Source organism: Boeremia exigua, assembly GCF_020726555.1.
Source record: "Boeremia exigua strain MPI-SDFR-AT-0100 chromosome Unknown C7974scaffold_6, whole genome shotgun sequence".
Taxonomy (NCBI): Eukaryota; Fungi; Ascomycota; class Dothideomycetes; order Pleosporales; family Didymellaceae; genus Boeremia; species Boeremia exigua.
In genome coordinates this window covers 2,015,556-2,035,301 of record NW_025763523.1, presented here as the reverse complement: position 1 = coordinate 2,035,301, position 19,746 = coordinate 2,015,556, and the positions used below count along the sequence as shown (strand labels likewise).

At 56.2% G+C, this 19,746-nt stretch overlaps 8 protein-coding genes across 8 annotated transcripts; 4 read left to right on the top strand and 4 right to left on the bottom strand.

Moving 5' to 3' along the window:
* The first annotated feature begins 102 nt into the window (after positions 1–102).
* On the top strand, positions 103–1,203 carry C7974DRAFT_191078 (kinetochore complex Sim4 subunit Fta1-domain-containing protein). The gene has a single exon (XM_046136604.1). The coding sequence runs from the start codon at positions 158–160 to the stop codon at positions 1,115–1,117; it is 960 nt and encodes a 319-aa protein (XP_045997467.1). The 5' UTR covers positions 103–157; the 3' UTR covers positions 1,118–1,203.
* A 690-nt stretch (positions 1,204–1,893) lies between these two features.
* On the bottom strand, positions 1,894–4,621 carry C7974DRAFT_191076 (GMC oxidoreductase-like protein). Its single transcript, XM_046136603.1, has 5 exons — positions 4,231–4,621; positions 4,132–4,188; positions 2,427–4,078; positions 2,322–2,370; positions 1,894–2,275 (listed from the first exon to the last, which is right to left on the bottom strand). Exons 1-4 carry the CDS (start codon positions 4,355–4,357, stop codon positions 2,335–2,337), a joined length of 1,872 nt encoding a protein of 623 aa, XP_045997466.1. The 5' UTR covers positions 4,358–4,621; the 3' UTR covers positions 1,894–2,275; positions 2,322–2,334.
* Positions 4,622–5,278: 657 nt separating this feature from the next.
* On the top strand, positions 5,279–7,964 carry C7974DRAFT_191074 (family 1 polysaccharide lyase). The gene has a single exon (XM_046136602.1). The coding sequence runs from the start codon at positions 5,433–5,435 to the stop codon at positions 7,920–7,922; it is 2,490 nt and encodes an 829-aa protein (XP_045997465.1). The 5' UTR covers positions 5,279–5,432; the 3' UTR covers positions 7,923–7,964.
* A 362-nt stretch (positions 7,965–8,326) lies between these two features.
* On the top strand, positions 8,327–8,857 carry C7974DRAFT_434173 (uncharacterized protein; the record flags this gene model as incomplete). The annotated part of the gene is made up of 3 exons (XM_046144979.1): positions 8,327–8,393; positions 8,443–8,557; positions 8,605–8,857. The coding sequence occupies 3 exons, from the start codon at positions 8,327–8,329 to the stop codon at positions 8,855–8,857; spliced, it is 435 nt and encodes a 144-aa protein (XP_045997464.1).
* Positions 8,858–9,004: 147 nt separating this feature from the next.
* On the bottom strand, positions 9,005–11,590 carry C7974DRAFT_376500 (phospholipase-like protein PldA; the record flags this gene model as incomplete). The annotated part of the gene is made up of 2 exons (XM_046140281.1): positions 9,005–11,044; positions 11,090–11,590. 2 exons carry the CDS (start codon positions 11,588–11,590, stop codon positions 9,005–9,007), a joined length of 2,541 nt encoding a protein of 846 aa, XP_045997463.1.
* A 1,013-nt stretch (positions 11,591–12,603) lies between these two features.
* On the bottom strand, positions 12,604–14,177 carry C7974DRAFT_434171 (glycosyl hydrolase; the record flags this gene model as incomplete). Its single annotated transcript, XM_046144978.1, has 4 exons — positions 12,604–12,692; positions 12,736–13,390; positions 13,438–13,805; positions 14,174–14,177. The coding sequence occupies 4 exons, from the start codon at positions 14,175–14,177 to the stop codon at positions 12,604–12,606; spliced, it is 1,116 nt and encodes a 371-aa protein (XP_045997462.1).
* Positions 14,178–14,645: 468 nt separating this feature from the next.
* On the bottom strand, positions 14,646–16,018 carry C7974DRAFT_191017 (uncharacterized protein). Its single transcript, XM_046136601.1, has 3 exons — positions 15,386–16,018; positions 14,876–15,341; positions 14,646–14,820 (listed from the first exon to the last, which is right to left on the bottom strand). The coding sequence occupies exons 1-2, from the start codon at positions 15,807–15,809 to the stop codon at positions 14,917–14,919; spliced, it is 849 nt and encodes a 282-aa protein (XP_045997461.1). The 5' UTR covers positions 15,810–16,018; the 3' UTR covers positions 14,646–14,820; positions 14,876–14,916.
* Positions 16,019–16,271: 253 nt separating this feature from the next.
* C7974DRAFT_190991 (DNA replication licensing factor MCM3) lies at positions 16,272–19,701 on the top strand. The gene is made up of 5 exons (XM_046136600.1): positions 16,272–16,590; positions 16,640–16,658; positions 16,705–16,756; positions 16,803–17,216; positions 17,262–19,701. Exons 1-5 carry the CDS (start codon positions 16,521–16,523, stop codon positions 19,308–19,310), a joined length of 2,604 nt encoding a protein of 867 aa, XP_045997460.1. The 5' UTR covers positions 16,272–16,520; the 3' UTR covers positions 19,311–19,701.
* Positions 19,702–19,746: the final 45 nt, after the last annotated feature.

Genomic DNA, 19,746 nt, shown 5'->3' with positions numbered 1-19,746 from the left:
CGCCGCGCGCTAACAGAATCTTTGGTGGGAGGCTGCGACCCGCCAAGAGGCTAGCCGGTTGTCACCGCGTGCCGTCACCGACGCGTCCGCCAGTCCCAACGGGGCTGTTGACAGGCCCAAGAACTGCGAACCGCGCTGGTCCACCGTCGTGGTTGCTATGGACATCCCCCCGTACCCGCTCTACAACCGCACCTTCACCCTCTACCGCGCCTCGCCGCTGCACCATGGCTCCGCCCCGCTCCTCGCCCCGCGCGCCCTGCGCACCCACGCCAAGCGCCTGAGCGAGCAGCTCAAGGGCGACTCGATCCGCGGCGTCGACGTCGCCTTCGCCGCCGCCTCGCACCTCGGGCCCCTCGAGTCCTGCACCTGGGACCTGCTCGGCGACGAGGACTCGTGGATTGACGCCCACCAGCTGCAGTCGCCCACGCCGCCGCCCGACGCCCGCGGCGTCCTTGTCACCCTCGACTACCCGCAGGCCTCCTACACGGCGCTCCTGTTGCGCGACCCGCGCCCCGCGCCCCCCAGCTTCACCGCGCTGCCGCTGCTGCTCGTCAAGATGCCCGCGCCCGTGCGCGACGTCTTTTTGCAGTATCTGCGCACCAGCTTCGACGCGCACGTCGCTCCGCTGCGGCTGCCGTCGTCGTTCATCGCCGCCGGTGCGGAGACGTATCTGCGGCACCTGGGCGACGGGGACTCGGTGCGCCAGCTCAGCGTACAATTGGCGTTTCCCAGCGCGCCGGCGCTCGCGCACATTGACATCACGATTGGGGCTGGGGACGTTGCGGGCTTTGTTGCGAGGGGGGCCGACAACACACTCAGAGACAAGACGCTTGGGGACAAGACACGCGGGGACGCCTCACCCACCCCCGGACCCTTCACAGCAGCCCTCACCTCCTACCTGCGCACCCACCTCGCCCTCTCGCTCACCCACCCCGGCACAACCATCTCCCTAATCTCCGCCACCTCCTTCTCGCTCGGCACCTCGCGCCTGAAACTCAGCGCCCCGGACACACTCGCCAACACCTCCTTCTCGGACTCCAGCGGCCAGGACGCGAGTCCAGCGCAGCTAGCAGTTGAGGAGGTGCTGAGCGCGCTCGTGCGGGAAGCGGGGGGGTAGTGGGAAACTCGTGCCTGAGGAGGTGAAGGCGCGGAGCAAAGGGGAAGGGGCGCGGCGGAAGAGGGCGGCGAGCGGGGCGGCGAGGGGGGAGAAGAGGGTCAGGGCTGGGTACGGGGAGGACGAGGACGGGAACGAGGACGCAGATGAGTTGTGAGAGTTTGGACGGCGCTGCATGATACCCATTGTTTTCGAATTCCATGTTTTGTTCTCGCGACGCTACTGTTCTTCCTCCCCTTACTCTTCAGGCCACACAGCGCTGTTTGCGCCAAGACACGTCCGCCGCCCTCAAGCCTCACTTCTCCCCGAGGCAATGAAATCTGACAACACACGACTGCGTAGTCCGGAAACCGCGACCGCGACCGCGCGACCACCCGCGCCCTGATTCGCCGGTTCCAAAGCAAGCGATGACGCACCGGCCCACAGTTTTAGTCACCACATGGGTCCACCGCTTCACACCACACATCACCACACCCCGAGACACTGCGCGCTTCGCCTGAAAGCCCCGAGCACCCTGGGACGACTGGGGGGGGATTACGTGACGCCTGGCGCTGTTACATAAGGGCTTTTTGTGTGTGGTGGGTTCATGTACCAGCGCTTATACCTACTCAAGAATCCTGGGCTGAGAATGCTTGGCTGAGCATCCTTGGGCCTGACGGACTAGTGGGTTCACGGGCGCTGGAAGCCTGGCTTCGGGGTCTGAGTTCTGAGGGGCTGGGGGGCGTACTGCTGCATCAGCGGTCGTGATGGATTCCTGACCGCGCTGCGTCTCTCGCTCACGTGACGAGATGTGGTGCTGCAAGACTCACGCGGCGCTTCTAGAAGCCGCTCGCTTCCTGCGTTCTTGTTAGTCTGAGGGCGTGTGTATGTGGTGGTACATTGAGTGTATTGTGTAATTTATGGTGGTGTGGATTTTGTGTGTTTTCTGGAGGGAGGTGGTGAAGTGAGAGCTGGTATCTGGTTGACGAGTATGGTCAAGGCTGTGATGCTGTACTGGTTCTCATTCTTGATCAGATCGGTGGACTGTAGTGTCGCGTGTCAGCATCTGCTGCACTCGAAAATGCATTGTACGCATCCTCTTTGAGCAGTTCGCTGTATACAGACAGCAGCACCCTGCAGTGTCAAACTGCCTTACTATCTCTGTTTCATCAAATCTGCAGCCTGTCCTCATTAGCACCATCCCATCGCCAAGCATGGAACAACCTACCTTCCCCCACATCCTACAACACCGCGTCCTGCTTAATCAAATCCGCAGCCTGGCACTTGTTAGCTCCACCCTCCCATCAAAGTTCCAGAAAAGCGCGAAACCCACCTTCTCCCCAACCATATACGCCGCAGCCATAGTATGCGCCCCGACCAACACCCCCAGCACCCCACAGTCCACTACCCGCAACCCCCTCGTCCCATACACCCTCAATCTACCGTCCACCACGCCGCCCAGCTCCTTCGGCGCCATCGCTGTAGTACCTACTTGGTGCGCGTTGCTCGCGAACAGCTTTTCCTGCCCAATGAGCCACGATGCAACATCCTCGTCTGAGGGGAGGGAGGGGCCGGGATCCAATTCCACGGGGCCGAGGGGCGCGAGGACGCGCGAGGTGGCGAAGTGGGCGCGCAGGTATTGTTGCATGCGGATGTGGAGTTGGAGGTCGAGAGGGTTGCTGAGCAGGCGGTAGTCAACCACGGGCGGGCCGAAGGGATCCGAAGTATTGAGCTTTATGGTGCCGCGTGAGAGGGGTTTGAGGAGGATTGTGGTGCCGCGAGGGAGGCCCTGGAAGGGGTGTTCAAGGATGGCGGAGGTGTTGGATAGTAAGGAGGCGTGCAGAATCTCCTTCTGAGCCGCATAGCCTGCGATGAGCTCGGGCGGAGTGTCCGAGGGGAGATGGGCGCCGGGGTCTTGAGCGGCGAGGCTGTCCGCCAGCGTGGAGGTGTAGTTGCCAAGGAAAGTTGGTCCGGGCAGGAAGAGGGCGCTGCTCACGACGTATGCAGCGTAAGGGCCTGAATTGTTCGCCTTGTACTCTGCAAGAGCCTCGGCGCGGAAGGTGGCGTTTGTGGTCATCTGGGAAGGGTGCGGCCACAGGTCCTTGGTGAAATTGTACATGCTCACGGAGAAGGAGTGGTCTTGCAGATTCCATCCCACACCGGGCAAATCGATGAGGACTTCCACGCCGGCTGCTTCGAGATCTACTTTCCTCCCAATACCGGACAGTTGCAAGATCTGCGGCGTTCGAACGGCGGAGGAGGAGAGAATCACCTCCTTTCGAGCTTTGAGGACGAAGGTCGTATCGTTTCCATACCGCGGCGCTACTACCACACTAACAGCCTGCTGAAGGCCGTCGACCTCCTCGAAATTCACCTTGACACCTCTGTGCTCAGTGAGGAGGTGGAAGTTTGGTCTGGGGACTTCGAGCCAGTGGCCAATGCCAGCAAAGCTGCGATTATAGCCTGTGTCAGGATTCATAGCCGTGGGGACCCAGCACACGCCGTACGCATTCCCGTTCGCATGCTCTTTCTGCACTTCTATACCTTCCCTCTCCGCCCAGCCCTGCCACTGCACGCGCTGCCCCGGGTACTGGTACGGCGGGAATGCTGCATGAATTGGCGTTGAGTTACCCCAAGCGTCCAGATCGTACGTGATGCCAAACTCCTTCATCTCATCAGTGGGCTCGTGGAACGTTACGCTCTTCTTGAAGTACGGGTAAAGCGAGTCCCAATTCCAGTCTTCGTTGCCGGCGAACTTGGCGATATTATCATAGTCGTGCTTGCTGCCACGTGTGTGCAGTTGGCCGTTGACTGCACTTGCGCCTCCAACGACGCGGCCGTTGATGACTGGGAAAGTCCTGTTGTTGACATAGGTCTGGGGCACGGAGTTGATGTTGTAGAGGAACTCAGATGAAGGCACGTTCCAGGGGGGCATGAAGGAATCGTCAAGGGCGAGGGAGCCGTACTCGATCATCAGCACTGTTTCTGCAGGAGAGTTTCAGCATGTGCTAGACTACCCTCGTCATCGTAAGGCCTACTGTTACCGTCTTCGCTGAGGCGGTCGCCGAGTGTGGTGCCTGCTGTGCCCGCGCCCACTGCGGCTGTTAGCTACTTCAGGACAATCATGAGATACGCACCAACGATGTAGTCGTATTCTCCTGCGAGGTCTGCGACAGTTCGCCTCACCATCGCACTCCTCCACCGTGTTGGCGCGCCATTGGCCGTCGCAAGAAGCGTTAGAACACCAAGCTTCAACGACAACATCTTTTGAGCAATGTCCCTTACCTCGGACAGATCAGCTATACCTATATATTTATCTGCTGCTCAAGTATCACCGACGACAGGTCTTATGAGGCGGGGTTGCATGGATGCTGCAGCGACAGGGCGGTTCATTGGGCGATGCAATCCTTCCGCCGGTGCCAATCACTGATTATGCGCGAAAGGGACGACTGACTGCATGTGGTGAATGTTCGATAAGGCAGTAAACCAGTGTTGTCACGACCAGGCTGGGTCTGCTGTCTGCGGGAATACCTCGATCACTTCGAAGCCGACTCTTCCACTCGTCGCCGCCCAATAATCCACACTCAAACTCTTGACGTACATCTGGACAAATACTCGCATCAGACTTGGAGCAAGCACGCTGATGAAGCACCATCAAGCTTTTAACAAGTTAGCCATCTCCCATTGCTTCAGAGTCAGCCATTGCGAAGGTGCCCCTGGCTTCCTATATCTCTGCGCCCATCTCCTTCTCCACGTCTATAGCGCCGTTTTCGGGACAGAACGCCACTTATTTTAGGCTAGCTGGAAGCCCAAGTAGGGCGACTTTGTCAATACACGGCCTGGTTTAAGGCGAATGGATGTATTGGTGCGCCGGTCGACAAAGTCCCTTCCACACAACGACTGCACAGCGCTGAAGATATTAGAATAAGGCGACCCACTTCGGTCGATCCGCGCGCTCTCGTTCGCGGAAACAGCGCCAATACGAGGCTGTGCGAGCGCATGTGGGGCGTGTTTCAAACACATTGCGCGCATGAGCGCACCACGCCCCGCACTATCCAACGGGCACGCGAGGGGAACACGCTCAACATCGATCCTGGCGGTTGTTTCGGTGGAAATGGTGTCGTTTCGGGTTATCTCTGATTCCCGTCTGCTGCTTTGGTCCGCGGTCCGCCCTGTCAATCTGGTCGATCAAACACGTGCAAGATGACGGGATCGTGTGGTGTGGCTCATAATCTGCGCTCGGTGAAATGCGTCCAGGTGTGCCGTGTGGTTGCTGAGTATTTGGACTGGAGGCGGGCTGGTCGCGGCTTCAAGGATTACCATCACATTCGTTACAGCTATGAAGACGTTCCTTTGGATAAGCACGCTGCTGGCGGTTGCTTCGGCGCTGCCTAGTGGCCTCACCGGCAGGCAGGTGAATGAGACCGCGCCCCCTGCGAGTATTCGCGTCCGCCTCAATCCAGCGAAGATTCGCGACACGGGCGATACGGATTACACAACGTGGACTGTCGCCGAAGGCGCGTCGGCTCAATTGAAGTCCAACAACACGGGTCTGTCGTTTACGCTGTCTGCTGCGAGTGGCAAGCTCAATGGCAACTGGAACAAGGCCGTCTACTCCAAGATCATCACCTCGCTGGGCGAACGGGTCGTAGGCGAGGGCATCTCGACGGCAGCTGACAACGGAGACAACGCCGGCGCCGCGATCAAGTTGAGCATCTCTGGACTATCGGCTGGTGAACACTCAATCCTGGCATGGCACAATGCTTGGGACGCTCTGAAGGCCACGGCCTCTCTCGCGGTGACCGTAGATGGGAAAGAGGTGGCGACAGGCGTCAAGCAATCCATCCGCATCGACAACATCTGGGAGTCCGCTGCGTCGTATGTGAAGTTCACTGCAACCCAGGGTCAGGCAGTTGAGATTGTATACACGCCCGACACCGCAGGCGACGGCCGAGCCTTCCTGAACGGATTCGAAATTGACAACGCGTCTCTGGAGAATCAAATCAGCTTTCCCACGCCGGTGCATCGCGACGAGCGAGTCGTCCCGCTCGAAAACACCACCGATATCTCTGCGTCTTGGAGGGCTGCTAAAGCCCCCGGAGCCACGTACAACGTCTACCTTGGCACTTCGCTTTCTGAATTGGAGAGTGTTGCGACGGGCCTCACCGAGCCGAGCACAACACTGAACGACGTCAACACTCAGGCAACATACTTCTGGCGTATCGATGTCGTGACTGGTAACGGTACCTACACTGGGCGTGTCTTCACATTCCGTGCGGCCCAGCTCGCATTCCCAGGTGCCGAAGGATACGGGCGGTTTGCGCGTGGTGGAAGAGGTGGCAAGGTCATCCACGTCACAACTCTTGAGGACAGCTTAGAGGTCGGCACCCTTCGCCACGCCTTGACCGTAGCCACTGGTCCACGTATCATCGTGTTTGATGTCGGAGGTGTCATCACGACGAAGTCGCGCATCTCGGTCAGCGGCCAGTATGTCACCCTCGCTGGACAGACGGCGCCTGGTAAGGGCGTAGTCATCCAGGGCTTTCCGCTGGGCCTCACCGGCGCGACGGACATGATCCTGCGTCATGTCCGCGTACGTCCTGGTAAAATCAGTAATCAGACGATTGACGGTATGGGCATGCAGGGCTCCAACCACGCCATCTTCGACAGATGCAGCATGGGGTGGACCATCGACGAGGCCTTCTCATCCCGCGACGCGAAGAACATCACCTTCCAACGCAACATGATCAGCGAGCCCCTCAACATTGCCGGCCACAAGAACTATCCCGCAGGCACCGCTCACGGCTACGCCGCCTCGATCGGTGGAGACGTCGGCTCTTTCCACCACAACCTGATCGCCCACGCCGAGGGCCGCAGTTGGAGCATGGCTGGCGGTGTCGACAGCAACGCAGCCTTCGCCGGCAAACTCGACATCCGCAACAACGTCGTCTACAACTTCGGCGGCCGCGTGACTGACGGTGGCGCCCACCAGGGCCAGTTCGTATCCAACCTGTACAAGCGCGGCCCGGCGTCAAAACTCACCTACGCCCTGCGTGCCCAGTACGAAGACGACATGCCCGGCTCACAATCGTACTACTGCGCCGGCAACGCCATGCCCGGCGTCTTCACCGCAGACAGCGTGCAATACGTCAACGACGGCACCGGCCAGAAGACCAACATCGCGTGCTACGCCGATGTCACCATCACAAACGTCACATACCAGAAGTTTGTTGCCGAGCCGTTCTTCGAGAGCTTCGTAGACACTCAGGACGCGAACGACGCGTACAAGCGCGTCCTCAGCGACAGCGGCGTCTCGCAGCCCGTCCAGGATATTCATGATAAACGTATCGTAAACGAAACCCTCACGGGGACCACAACGTACACGGGCAGCGTGGGCGGCAAGAAGGGCATCATCGACAATCCCAGTGATGTCGGCGGCCTGGAGGACTTCCCCGCTGCAACGCGGAGCGCCTCGTGGGACGCCAACGGCGATGGAGTGGCGGACTGGTGGGATGGCTCGACTGGAGGCGAGGGATGGGATGTGATCGAGGGGTACCTCAATTTCATGGCTGACCCGCATGCGTTCGTCACACCTTCCTCGTCTGTCGAGATCGATCTTGGCGCGCTGGCAAGGGGGTTTGTCGAGCCTACATTCACTGTCGAGGGTGCTACGTTGGGCTCGGTCGTGGTCGTAGGGTCGAAGGCGACGTACACTTCCAAGGCAGCTGGTATTGAGCGGTTGACTGTCAGCATCGAGGACAGTGAAGGGAGCAAGTGGGCGAGAACGTTTGGTGTCGCCATTTTCGAGGGAGCAGATGACGTCGAGTAATCGTCTGTTACCAGCTTTACCTTTTTTCTTCTTTTTATATAACTGTTTTGATTGTGCATAAGCAATCGTTCAACACACGTTGTTTCTAGGTCGTGGTCTCGATGATGTCATGACACGTGAGCACGCGCTTCACCTTACTTCTCAAACGCGTTGCCCAACGCGACGCCCCTTGTGCACCTCTGACTTTAAATGACGAATGTAGATTGTGAATCTCGGCGCGAGGGGGAATGTGGAGATCATAGGCGGACAGGCTTCATCATGATGTCAAGACCAAAGCTAGCAAAGGCTCACACGATGCGCTACAAAACCATACACCTCAATTTAAACAGACACTCATAAATTCACACTTTCTCAATCAACACGATCTTTAAGATCGCCAAACGCACCGCAGTCTCCTCACCACGATGCCTCGCCAAGTCGCCCCGCCTCCATCTCACGAGTTCCAGGTCACTCTGGCCAAGCCGTTCTCCGGTACATCACTGCTGTCTCCAGTGTGTTAGAATTGACACTGAGAATTCAGGTACCCCACAGCTACACATTGAAGTCATCGGCGACCACCACGGATCTGCGTCGATTCGCCGCACGACAACATCTGACGCAAACACCAAGGACGAGAAGGTCGGCGAGGTGCCTGCGTAGGTACCTTTTACTCTGACTCCCTTCTTATACTAACAATACTCAGAGATGATGTGAAAGAGCTCCTCCGCCTTGTCGCCTCGCTCCGTGGCTTCCCCTCCCATTCGGACAAGGATGTGTTCGGCGCGGACGTGAAGCTCGCGTTCAACACGATGGAGACACAGTGGAGCAACGGCGACGACAGTGTGGCCGACGGAGGCGGTGAGGTCGGAGGCGAGCAGAAGGATGAGTTCAGTAGGGTTGCGGACAGCGTCGAGGCACTTGCGAGGACGTTTGCGAAGCAGGACAGTGCTGTCTGAGTGGACTTAAATAATAATAGAATAGGACGAAAATGAAACAGGAATAACAACACTGACTAAGCCGTGATATCCAAACGGCGAACACAAACCACCCAGGCTCCACGTGACGAGCACCGTCGTCCCGGCCGCCAACGCCGTCAACCCTCTCTACGTGTAGATCGACTCTGTGAACGCATTAACCTGCAGGCCCTTCTCGGCCAAATCTGCCTCTGCCATGAACTCCAACTGCATCCACACCAAGTGGCCCTGCACGCGATCCAGCTCCTGCCTGATCTCCGCCACTGGCCTTACCATATCATACAAATGGCCCTGCTTGTGCTCCTTGTCGGTCTTGGGATTTGGCGTAAAGCGGTCGTAGTCCTCGAACGTGCGAATATTGTTGTCCGGGTCGGCGTGGAACAGCGTGCGGAAGACCTCTGTATTTGTGGTTGCGCGGCTGCACCACGAGTCCCACAGCTTGTCCGAGAGCGGGTCTGAGACGAAGTCGGCTTCGGGACCGGGCTGGGGGTCATTAGGGGAGTTTTCGCCAGGGGGCTGCGCGTTGGGGTCGTCGGAGGCTTCGAGGGCTTGCGCGGGAAGCAGGCCCATGTGCTCGCGCCACAGGTTGGAACGCAGGTCGTGGGCGAGCCGGGCGGCTTTGTAGGGCTGTCCGTCCATTAGGATGTCGACTTCGTCGCGATCTTGGAGGACGATGGAGAGCTCAGAGTCATGCAGGCCCAGCTGCGAGCGATCGTTGATGTTGGAGGAGCCGCAGATGACGTATTTGTCGTCAACGATGCAGAGCTTGGCGTGGATGTAGAGCTCTTCTTGGAAGAAATGGTTCTTCTCGTCTTCTGGATCGCCCTCCCACTCCTCGGTACTCGGCTTCTTGTCGTTGAGCATGGCGTCGTCTGCTATCGAGTCAGGGTCAATGATGCCGCCCTGGTCGCCCTTCCCGACATCTGCCTCCTCGCCCATGAACTTCTTCCTCAGCTCTGCAGCCTTCGCTCGTGCTTCTTCTCCATCCTCAAGTGGCGCCTCTAGCTCTTCGATTTCAGCCTGTTCGAGGTCCATATATGTCGTTCCCGAATCCTTTTCACGCTTCTTCAGCGTAGGGGTAACGTTGATTCGATCGTAAGACCGGAGGTTGAAGAAGAAGATATGTTCGTTGGGGTCGACGCCCTGCGCCTTTACCCGTTCGAAGATGCTGTCCTCGCCACGGCAGATACTCTTAAACTGGTAGTCCATGATAGCGCGCGTTCCAGCGGCCGCATTATCACGAAGGTCACCTGCGAAACCTGGAATGGCTGGGATGAGGATGATGACTCGGAACTTGCGACCCTCCTTTCCGGCATTCACCACCGCCTCAACAATAGCAGCTCCTATCTGGTTGTGGACAGGACTTTTATCGTCTTTCCGGGTATTTGTGATGAAGAACTGGTTCTCGATGTATACGAAATGCTTGGCATTCCGGATGAGCTCGATGTAAGCGTTCTGGATACTGTGCTCTTCTGGTAAAATGCCCATACTCCAGTCGCAGCTACTTCTCACTAGTTGTGCATGTACGGTGCCTCGGTTGTCTAAGTTCTTCTGGGAAAGGGGCGTCTTCGGATGATGCACGTATTCACCGACTGGAAACTTTGGTCTCTGCACGCCGATGAGATCTTCGTCCACTCCTTCCCGTCCTTCCATGGTAATCCAGTCGTATCGCTCATCGCGCTTGTACTTGTCACGCTTCATGAAGTTCCAGCGGAGGGCGAAATGCTCGGCGATGTCATATACGGCGGGACCGATGAGGCCCATTGCGACGTCGTGCCATGGCATGCGTCCGTACTCGAGCTTGTTGAGTTTATTCGATTTCCAGTCCTCGACACCCTCGAAGTCTAAAATTCGGTTGTTGTTGAAATCCTGACCGGGAAAGATCTGATTCTGAATCCCGGAAGGGTGCACATCCGCCAGCGGATGCTGCTTGTTATCCCAACGTCCGTAGCACAGATCCAAGCCTCCGATGAAAGCCATCGCGTAGTCGATGACAACAAACTTCTCGTGATGCGCCCAGTAGAATGTCATGTCAGACGCATTCTCGAACACGTTGTGATCTGGATGTCTCATCACATTGATGTTGCCGTACCCTGGCTCACCCTCCTTGATCAGACCCATTAGAGCTTTCTTGGTGTGCTGGCTGTTACATGTGAGCGCAGCGGAAACCTAGAACGTCAGCATCAGGTGATCTCAGTGCAATGTATCACGCACCTCCTTGTACACAGAAACATAAATTTTCACGCCAGCCTGGGCGCGGCGCTTGAGGACTTGATCCAGTCGGAACTCCTGGTTGTAGAAAGGCGGGCGTTTGAGAAACAGTTCCGGCGACAACCACCAATCTGCAATGTAGATGGTCTCCTGCGCCTTCTCCAATGCCTCGGCAACGGCCCAGAAGTAGTCTCGGCCGTCGACGTACCACTTTACCAGATTGCCTTCTCTTTCCGGCGCAAACGAATGGAAGCGGTGGTTCTCGCCCACCCTCGTGCGCTTATCATCCGTGGCCTGCTCATGCTCCTCGTCGTGACGGTGGTTGGTGTTGAATAAATTCTTAAATTTGCCGACCTTGTGACTGATGTGCACGGCCTTGATGTGCGCCTCTCTCAGTTTCGTGTGCTCGAGCTTCTCTTGCAGTTCCTCGATTTTTTCACTGGCTCGGTGGTTGAAAGGGTGGAAGAGCTTCTTCAGCCCTTTCTGCTTCCCCGCATCAGACATGTCTTGGGCGCCCGAGCGTTGCCGTGCTGATCACGAAAGAGAGCGATTGAGGCGCGAAAAGAGGCTGAGGAGTGAGGCTTGCGGGGGTTGTAAAGCGCAGAGACCAGTCTTGTACACTGCTGTAGCACAGTGCAAACAGGTATTCACTGTGGAGTCGGTTCAGCAATGCAGCGGAAGAGAGGATGACGAATGCCAAGCTGCATTAGCCACACTCAGCTGGCGCCTTTCTTAGAGCCGGTGGTTTGCGCAATTGTTCGTCTGTCAACTCTGCGCTCACCGCGTGCATTGTCCCTTTTACGCACTCTGCAGCCGTCTAGCCATGCTACATCGCCAGATCCGTGCAGAGGTGTTCACGTTCGTCCAGATCTTCTCCACCTTGCCCGGCATGCGTTTCCGATCCTTGTGCAAGATCGATTTGAGCAGCGCATGTGATTGGTCTAGCGAACGCCTCGTATTGGCGGGGCTGGAGCACGCGAGCGCTGCCATTTTCATCCACCCACCCAGATTGCGACTGAAAAGGGAACCCGGCGGCTCTATGCGGCAGATGTTCGCATTCGATTTCTGGTTCCAGCGGACGTGGAAAGGCATGAGAACCGGTTTGTGGACGGCCATTGATTGCGAAACCAAGCTTTGCGCACTCGAGATAAGCTTTCTGCTAGATCTCCTGCTAGAGCGCATCGCCCGGCACGAGCCACGATGAGCCACAGACTCCACAGATCATGGATGGGTCAAGTCTGTTGGCACTAGCAGCGACCTTTTTGTGTTGTAATATTGCAGGAAGATTCTATGGATGTTCGATCTTTCATCGTAAAAAGTAATCTGCGTACGAGAAGGAAGATACACCGCGCCGGGGTCGCCGTCCCAGCCTCCGGGCGCGCGCATGATAAGTATCAACAAAGAATCAGATGCCCCCTCAGCCGAGGAAGAGCATTTTCTATATCTCGTCAGCTAGCCAGCCTTCGGACTCCATACAAACTTGTTGACAAAACAATATTCAGATACGAACAAGCGGACTACGCAACGACAGGCCATCCATCCTCCCACTCGAGGTAATTCCAACCAAAGAAAAACTCGTCTGCTGCATACCCAACATTCGGATTCACTGCCATTGTTAGCTCCACCCCACAAAATGAGGAATCACTCACCATAGTGATAATAAATAACGTCCCGCCCCTCCTGCCCGTCGTCCCTCGGTAGCGTCATAATTCCCTGACCGCCGGGCGCATACACATCTCCATGGCTCGCCAAAATCGTAGTTCCACCGCTCTGCGATCTGCAATCTCTGCCTTCACGGTCGACATACGGACCTGTGACCGCCTCGGCCCGACACACAGCGATGCGGTACTCATTCCCCGGAGCCGCGAGGTTTGGCGGTGTGTTGCAGCACGCGCCGACAGAAAAGAAGAGGTAGTACAGCCCGCCATTCTTGTGTGTGACTGCGCCCTCGACGACCGCAGCACCGGCGGAGGAGTTGGTGACAATGGTCTGGATGTCCTCTACCTGCGCTATGCTACCATCGAGAGCCATCAGCTGCTCGTGCGACGGGAGAGAGAACTGCTGGATGCCGGTCCAATAGCTGCCGAAAGTGAAGTACAGAGTGTCATCCGGCTGGTCCTGGAAGATGTACGGGTCGATGAGGTTGTAGGTAGATTGCTGGGGGAGGTTGAGCGAGCCATGGTCGGTCCAGGGTCCTGAGAGAGATTCTGCGGTTGCAAGGCCGATTTGCGAGACCTGGCTACCAAAGGTGCTGACGGAGTAGTGTACGTAGTATAAATCGTCGAATTTGGAGATTGACGGGGCCTGCAATGGTCAGTGCGATGGGTCAGAAGAGCGGGCGAGACACCTACCCAGATGTCTTGATTCGGATCTATCTGTATCTTTGTGCCTTCTGGTAGAAGAGCCCCCTTATACGTCCATGGCCCTTTTATCGATGGTGCAGTGGCGACAGCTATATTCCCACTGGTGGAGAAGCGCCAGTAAGTACCGTCTTCGCAGATGATGCTGGGGTCGTGGATCCAGGAGATGTTGCCATAGCTTGGCGCCGGTTCAGGGTAAAGAGAAGTCAAGTGATCTGTGTCACCCTGAGGAATGGGCGACGCGATTACAAGGTGTAATAGAAGAGGCAGGAAGGTCGCAAGAGTCACGAGTAATGAGGCACCCATGGCTGTAAGGAACGGAAGGGCTTTCGAGTGGGATGTGTGTAGACCTTGACCTACTTCTTTTCTATTCATACGGCGAATCTTGGGAAAGATATCGATCAACATTGAGGGCGTTGGAGAGGGTTATGAGAAGGCAGCGAAGCACCCAAGTCACGCCGACTCTGTCATCCGGTGGCTACAAACGCGGGCATGGCGGTCGATTGCCGTAGTCGAGCGGTGAATGTTCGCCAAGTCGTGCCAGCTTTTGCGCTAGACTGTAGTATGTGAATAATTCTGACAGGAGTTGGGTTTGTGTGGTCCCGAGTTCTAGGAGTGCAGCTGGGAATGACCGATTGGCTCGCGCTGTGGCTGTGAATGCTGATCTATGGTCCGGGATTGAACCATTGTCTTCATGTGGAGGCTTTCCAGCCTAGCCACGACATGCCCATGGTACACCCCTGACTATACAGCCAAGTAATATTCGTCACGATGTATCTTGCAATATACATAACAACAGGCATCGCGGTGAAGCGTAAACTGTCAAAGGATCAGCTGGACTCTATACAGGTCAGCATCAAACATCTGCATCTTTGACTCGTCGCGGAAGTCTCGGTTTGTGTTGCGGCTGTTGGAGGTCCGATACATCCCCTCGAGATGCCAAGCCCGAGCAGTCGTGTGAAGGAGGTATGTCGAACACCGCATCTACATCAGCCACGTGTAATCCGGTAGTTGGTGTCATGAACCGGAATTGACTGGTGATACAGATCAATACGGATGGTTTGCCTAATCTGGTGGAGGAAGTGAGATAGTCGAGTTTGTACAACTGCGCTCAAAAGTCCGATTGGCGTCCGTGCTAGAATTTGACACGCTCCTCACATCTCACGTGGCTGTCCCAGGGGACTCGATCCAAAATGCATGGCGCTCGGTTGAGGCGTAATGTGGCTGCGGACACAGCAAGGTGGTACCGAACAGTTGTTCTGTCGCCATACTGTCTCAGGCAGAACACATGCTGAATGGAATAATATCCGGTCAAGAGCAGCACAATGATGTCAACATGCGTTGAAACTGTGCAACGTGGGGCTAGAAGTGGATCTTTGATCGGCTGTAAAGTTTTGCTTATTCCATTTGTGTGAAAGAGCCGGCTCACCGCAAGTTTCCATCCTCACGTATCTCAGCCTCATGTGGCACCTAACTTGGGGCCTTGTACCCCTCTACGTCAGTGCTGTTAGTCCACTCCTTGAATTTGTCTACATTTTCTTTGGCTGCATCAATTTTGGTGGTCATAGCCTTGTACGCATCGGTGCCAACAGCGCAGCGAATCGGAGGATCCTGCATGACAGCCAGGTCATAGAAGACCTTAGCAGCCTTTGCAGGGTCGCCGGGCTGAGTGTGATGCCTGTTCTGTGCATTCTTGCGTGGATCAATATGATCATACGCATCGGTTTTGACTTCGCCAAACTCCATGCTGCGACCGGACCAGTCTGTTCGGAAGCCGCCGGGCTCGATGCACGTCAGTTTGATACCCCACTCGGGCTTTAGCTCCTTTGACAACGCTTCTGTGAAGCCTTCGACTGCCCATTTAGACGCGCAGTAGATGGAGAAAGACGGTACACCTGATGGGTCAGCCCTTTTCATTCGTCTCAACGGATCTGCTCACCGATCTGGCCCCCGATGGACGTGACCTGTTGGATCACGCCCCCAGTCTTGAGTTCGCGCATGGTTTCCAGGGCTTTCCTTGTGACATCGATCAACCCGAAGAAGTTGATGTCCATCTGCTGCCGCAGCTGTTTATCAGACAAGGTCTCAAAAGGCCCACTCAGACCGTAACCGGCGTTGTTCACAACAACATCAATACGCTTGAACTTCTTAATTGCAGCCTCGAAAGCTTTGTCGATAGAGCTCTTTTCGGTGACATCGAGATCCACGAAGAGGCTGTTGGTGTCGTTCGCGCCGTCAAACTTCAATTTTGAGCTGTTGCGAGCTGTAGCAACGACGTGGTCACCATGGTTGAGTACGACCTTGACTAGCTCTTCTCCAAAGCCCGTCGAAGTACCGGTGATGAGGAATACGCGGGGTGCCATGTTATCTTCGTTCGCTGGGGTAGGATACCGGATACCGTGCCACAGGGCGTTGGGGCGCTCTTTATGGCTGTAATTGTGATGGCCAGGGTCCAGACAAACCTACGTCAACAGCCACTCTACGTCAGGACGGAGTGATGGATCACCTGAACGGTCCCACTAAGAGTACTACATTGGCCAACGATGGACGGCCGCGTGTATGCAAGACACAATCGCTGCTGTAGTCGACGTGACGTCAATGTTTGAGTGCTAAAGTCCACTAAGGCCGCCGCGGTTTATCTCCGCTGCTTGTCGTCAGCCGCTCGCCTTATGAGAGGGTACTATGTTGCTACAAAGGTGGGTCATAATTGGGTTGATCGTGGTCAACTGTCCCAGACGGACAGACATTGAATCGTCCCTTGAGATACTGTTCGCATGCGCAAAGAGGCGCTAAGCAGTGGAGGTTGTGGTCTGCGACATGGCGGGCCGAGATGAGCTACGCCGGAAGAGGGGGATTGATTGATGCAGGCGCGTCGTCCCAAAGCAGCTTAGGCTCGACGCGCACCCGCCATTTTCGCGTTCGTTACCCAGTCGATCCTGCCCCTCTGCACTATCAACAACGACTGTGCGTTTTTCGAGATACCCCATATCTGCTGCTTCACGCTTGTCCGATTGCGCAAAAATCGATTGAGTGCCCAGTAGCCGCTCCCTACTTCAATCAGTCGATCCTCCACCATGGCCGAAGTAATCAGAGACGAGGAGGTGCGCAGGCGCATCCGTCTCGCACAGGAGTTCCTAGACCCAGGTATGCACGATTTCGGTCTTTGGACGGCAGGATACTTACGACTGCGTAGATGATGTCTCCCAACGGAGGTAATGATTTGTGGTGCCTGGTAAACAAACACGCTGACGTATGCAGCTACCGCGCAGACATTCTGGTCATGCTAAACAGAGCACAGAGGAGACTCACAGTATGCCGAGCTACTTTCATCCACGCTTCTCCACTGACTTCAACAGGTCAGCATCGACGAGATCCGAGCACACAACCGCGAGCTGGCTGATGGCCTGCTAAACCAGCCTTTCGACTTCGCGGAGGCTTTCGACCGCGCGCTCAAAAGTGTCGTAGAAGCCTTTACCGACCGCCCCAAGTCCGAATCAGGCCCCGATGTCGTATACTACTGCGCCTACATCGGTAGCTTCGGAGAGTACTCGTGCAATCCGCGCACACTCAGCTCCAATCAGCTCAATCACATGGTGTCGCTAGAAGGAATCGTCACAAAAACATCGCTTGTCAGGCCAAAGGTGGTCAAGAGCGTGCACTACAATGAGACTAAACAGAAGTTTCACTTCCGCGAGTACAGAGATCAGACTATGACAACAGGCGCTGCGAGCACAAGTGTGTACCCCACAGAAGACGAAGAAGGCAATCCGGTAAGCACTACGCATAGGAAGAGGCAGCACTAGCTAATAGCATAGCTCGTCACTGAATACGGATATTGTGTCTACAGAGACCACCAAACCATCTCGATCCAGGAGATGCCGGAGCGCGCACCTGCCGGCCAGCTGCCGCGGTCTGTTGACGTTGTCATGGACGACGACCTTGTAGATCGCGTCAAGCCTGGCGACCGCATCCAACTTGTTGGTATCTACCGATCGCTCGGAAACCGCAACGCTGGCGCAGGCAGCTCGACTTTCCGCACGCTCATTCTCGCCAACAACGTCATCCTGCTGTCGTCCAAGTCGGGCGGCGGCATTGCACAAGTCAACATAACCGACACAGACATTCGCAATATCAATAAGATCGCCAAGGGCAAGCGAGTCTTTGAAACCCTCTCCCAATCCCTAGCGCCATCTATCTACGGTCACGACTATATCAAGAAGGCCATTCTGCTGCTGCTTCTGGGAGGCCAGGAGAAGAACCTCGAGAACGGCACGCATTTGAGGGGAGACATCAACATTCTCATGGTGGGTGACCCTTCGACAGCCAAGTCGCAGCTGCTTCGTTTCGTGCTCAACACTGCTCCTCTTGCTATCGCTACGACCGGTCGAGGTTCTTCCGGCGTCGGTCTGACAGCTGCCGTCACCCAAGACAAGGAGACAGGAGAGCGTCGTCTGGAAGCCGGTGCCATGGTCCTGGCCGACAGAGGTGTTGTTTGCATCGATGAGTTCGACAAAATGTCCGATGTGGACCGGGTGGCCATCCACGAAGTCATGGAGCAGCAGACAGTCACTATCGCCAAGGCAGGCATTCACACCTCTCTCAACGCTCGCTGCAGTGTCATCGCAGCTGCCAACCCCATCTTCGGCCAGTACGACATTCACAAGGACCCACACCGTAACATCGCCCTGCCGGATTCGCTTCTCTCTCGTTTCGATTTGCTCTTTGTAGTCACAGATGATATTGAAGATGCGCGCGACAGACAGATCTCGGAACACGTCCTCCGCATGCATCGATACCGCCAGGCAGGCACCGAGGAGGGCGCGCCCGTTCGCGAAGACGGTGCTCAACTGCTTGGTGTAGGTCTAGACACTGAAGCCGACGCCAATCGTCCGACAGAGGTGCGCGAGAAGTTCAACCCCATGCTGCACTCTGGAGTCACAGTCACCGTCGGCCGCGGAAAAACGCCTGATGTTTTGAGTATACCCTTCATCAAGAAGTACATTCAATACGCCAAGCGTGAGAAGCCCATTCTCACGAAGGGCGCTGCAGACCACATTGTCGCAGTATACTCTGCGCTTCGAAACGATGAGCTCGACTCAGGCACTCGCCGCACCTCGCCTATCACAGCGCGTACGCTCGAAACACTCATCCGTCTGTCGACTGCGCACGCAAAGTGTCGCCTGTCGAAGCGGGTCGAGCAAAAGGATGCCGACGTTGCAGAGCAGATTCTGCGGTTTGCTCTCTTCAAGGAGGTTGTCGAGGACGACCGCCGCAAGCGCAGGAGGACTGTTCGCGATCCGGATGCCATGTCAACGGATGAAGGCGAGTCCGATGACGATGATGAAGACGGTGATGAGCAGACCCCAGCTACAACACGCACTGGCGGTCCTTCTTCACGCCCTCAACGCACAACGACATCCACACGCACACCAGCACCCGCGGACGAGGGTGAGGATGATGAGGATGATGATCTTTACCGGGCCACAACCCGGACACAACGCAACGCACAGCGCGCAGCGGGCCGCACGCAATCATCACAGGCCGGGCCTTCATCGCAAGTCAGCGCTGCATCCTCGCTTCCCGAGTCACAACTTCCACCTACACAGACCGACACTCAGGAGTCGCAGGAACTCACATCAGCGCGTCTGCAGGTCTTCCAGACTGCCCTTGGCCAGCTCATCGATAGCCCGTTGTTCGCCAACGATGCCGCAGACGTCGAGCCGCTCGTCGCCGCTGTCAACGCCAGACTCGGCGGCGGTACTGGAAGGCATCCCTTTGATTCTGACGAGGCCGAGAAGGCGCTTGAGACGCTCAGCGAGCGCAACAAGATTATGTATTCTGGCGGTGTTGTGTACAAGATCTAGGCTTGATAGATGGATACCATTGCGTGGAATTGGCGTTTGGATAATGCGGTGTAACGCAAATGAGATACCATTCATGATTACCCAATTTGGTATTTGTCGCGCGTCTACTCCTGTCGCATCAGTCGTTCTCTCTGTTCACGTATGCGTGCTTCCTCGCTCCCGAGCCATTCCATTTCTCGTCTTCTCTGCGCCTGGACGTGCGGCGACGGCTCTACTGTGCTCGGGGTTTTGGAGGATGTACCGGATTATGGTATTGAACTGCTGGTCGCGTTCGACGTACTCTATTGATGTAAAGTGAATCTACTGCGAATCACGTCTGTTAATTGTTGCATCAAGAAGTGCATCACGGCTCAGTTCGCTGTCTAATCACGTGTAGAGTGAATGGAAATATCGCTTAGTCACAACTGCGACAATTCAGGATATTTCGAAGTACCTA

Coding starts and splice junctions, on each gene's coding strand:
- C7974DRAFT_191078 (XM_046136604.1), top strand. CDS start 158: ATGGACATCCCCCCGTACCCGCTCTACAACCGCACCTTCACCCTCTAC.
- C7974DRAFT_191076 (XM_046136603.1), bottom strand. CDS start 4,357: ATGTTGTCGTTGAAGCTTGGTGTTCTAACGCTTCTTGCGACGGCCAAT. Junction 4,189..4,230: donor AGAATACGACTACATCGTTG/GTGCGTATCTCA, acceptor TAACAGCCGCAG/TGGGCGCGGGCACAGCAGGC. Junction 2,371..2,426: donor CGTATATGGTTGGGGAGAAG/GTGGGTTTCGCG, acceptor AACAAGTGCCAG/GCTGCGGATTTGATTAAGCA.
- C7974DRAFT_191074 (XM_046136602.1), top strand. CDS start 5,433: ATGAAGACGTTCCTTTGGATAAGCACGCTGCTGGCGGTTGCTTCGGCG.
- C7974DRAFT_191017 (XM_046136601.1), bottom strand. CDS start 15,809: ATGGCACCCCGCGTATTCCTCATCACCGGTACTTCGACGGGCTTTGGA. Junction 15,342..15,385: donor GTCCATCGGGGGCCAGATCG/GTGAGCAGATCC, acceptor CTGACCCATCAG/GTGTACCGTCTTTCTCCATC.
- C7974DRAFT_190991 (XM_046136600.1), top strand. CDS start 16,521: ATGGCCGAAGTAATCAGAGACGAGGAGGTGCGCAGGCGCATCCGTCTC. Junction 16,757..16,802: donor GAGCACAGAGGAGACTCACA/GTATGCCGAGCT, acceptor TGACTTCAACAG/GTCAGCATCGACGAGATCCG. Junction 17,217..17,261: donor AAGACGAAGAAGGCAATCCG/GTAAGCACTACG, acceptor CTAATAGCATAG/CTCGTCACTGAATACGGATA.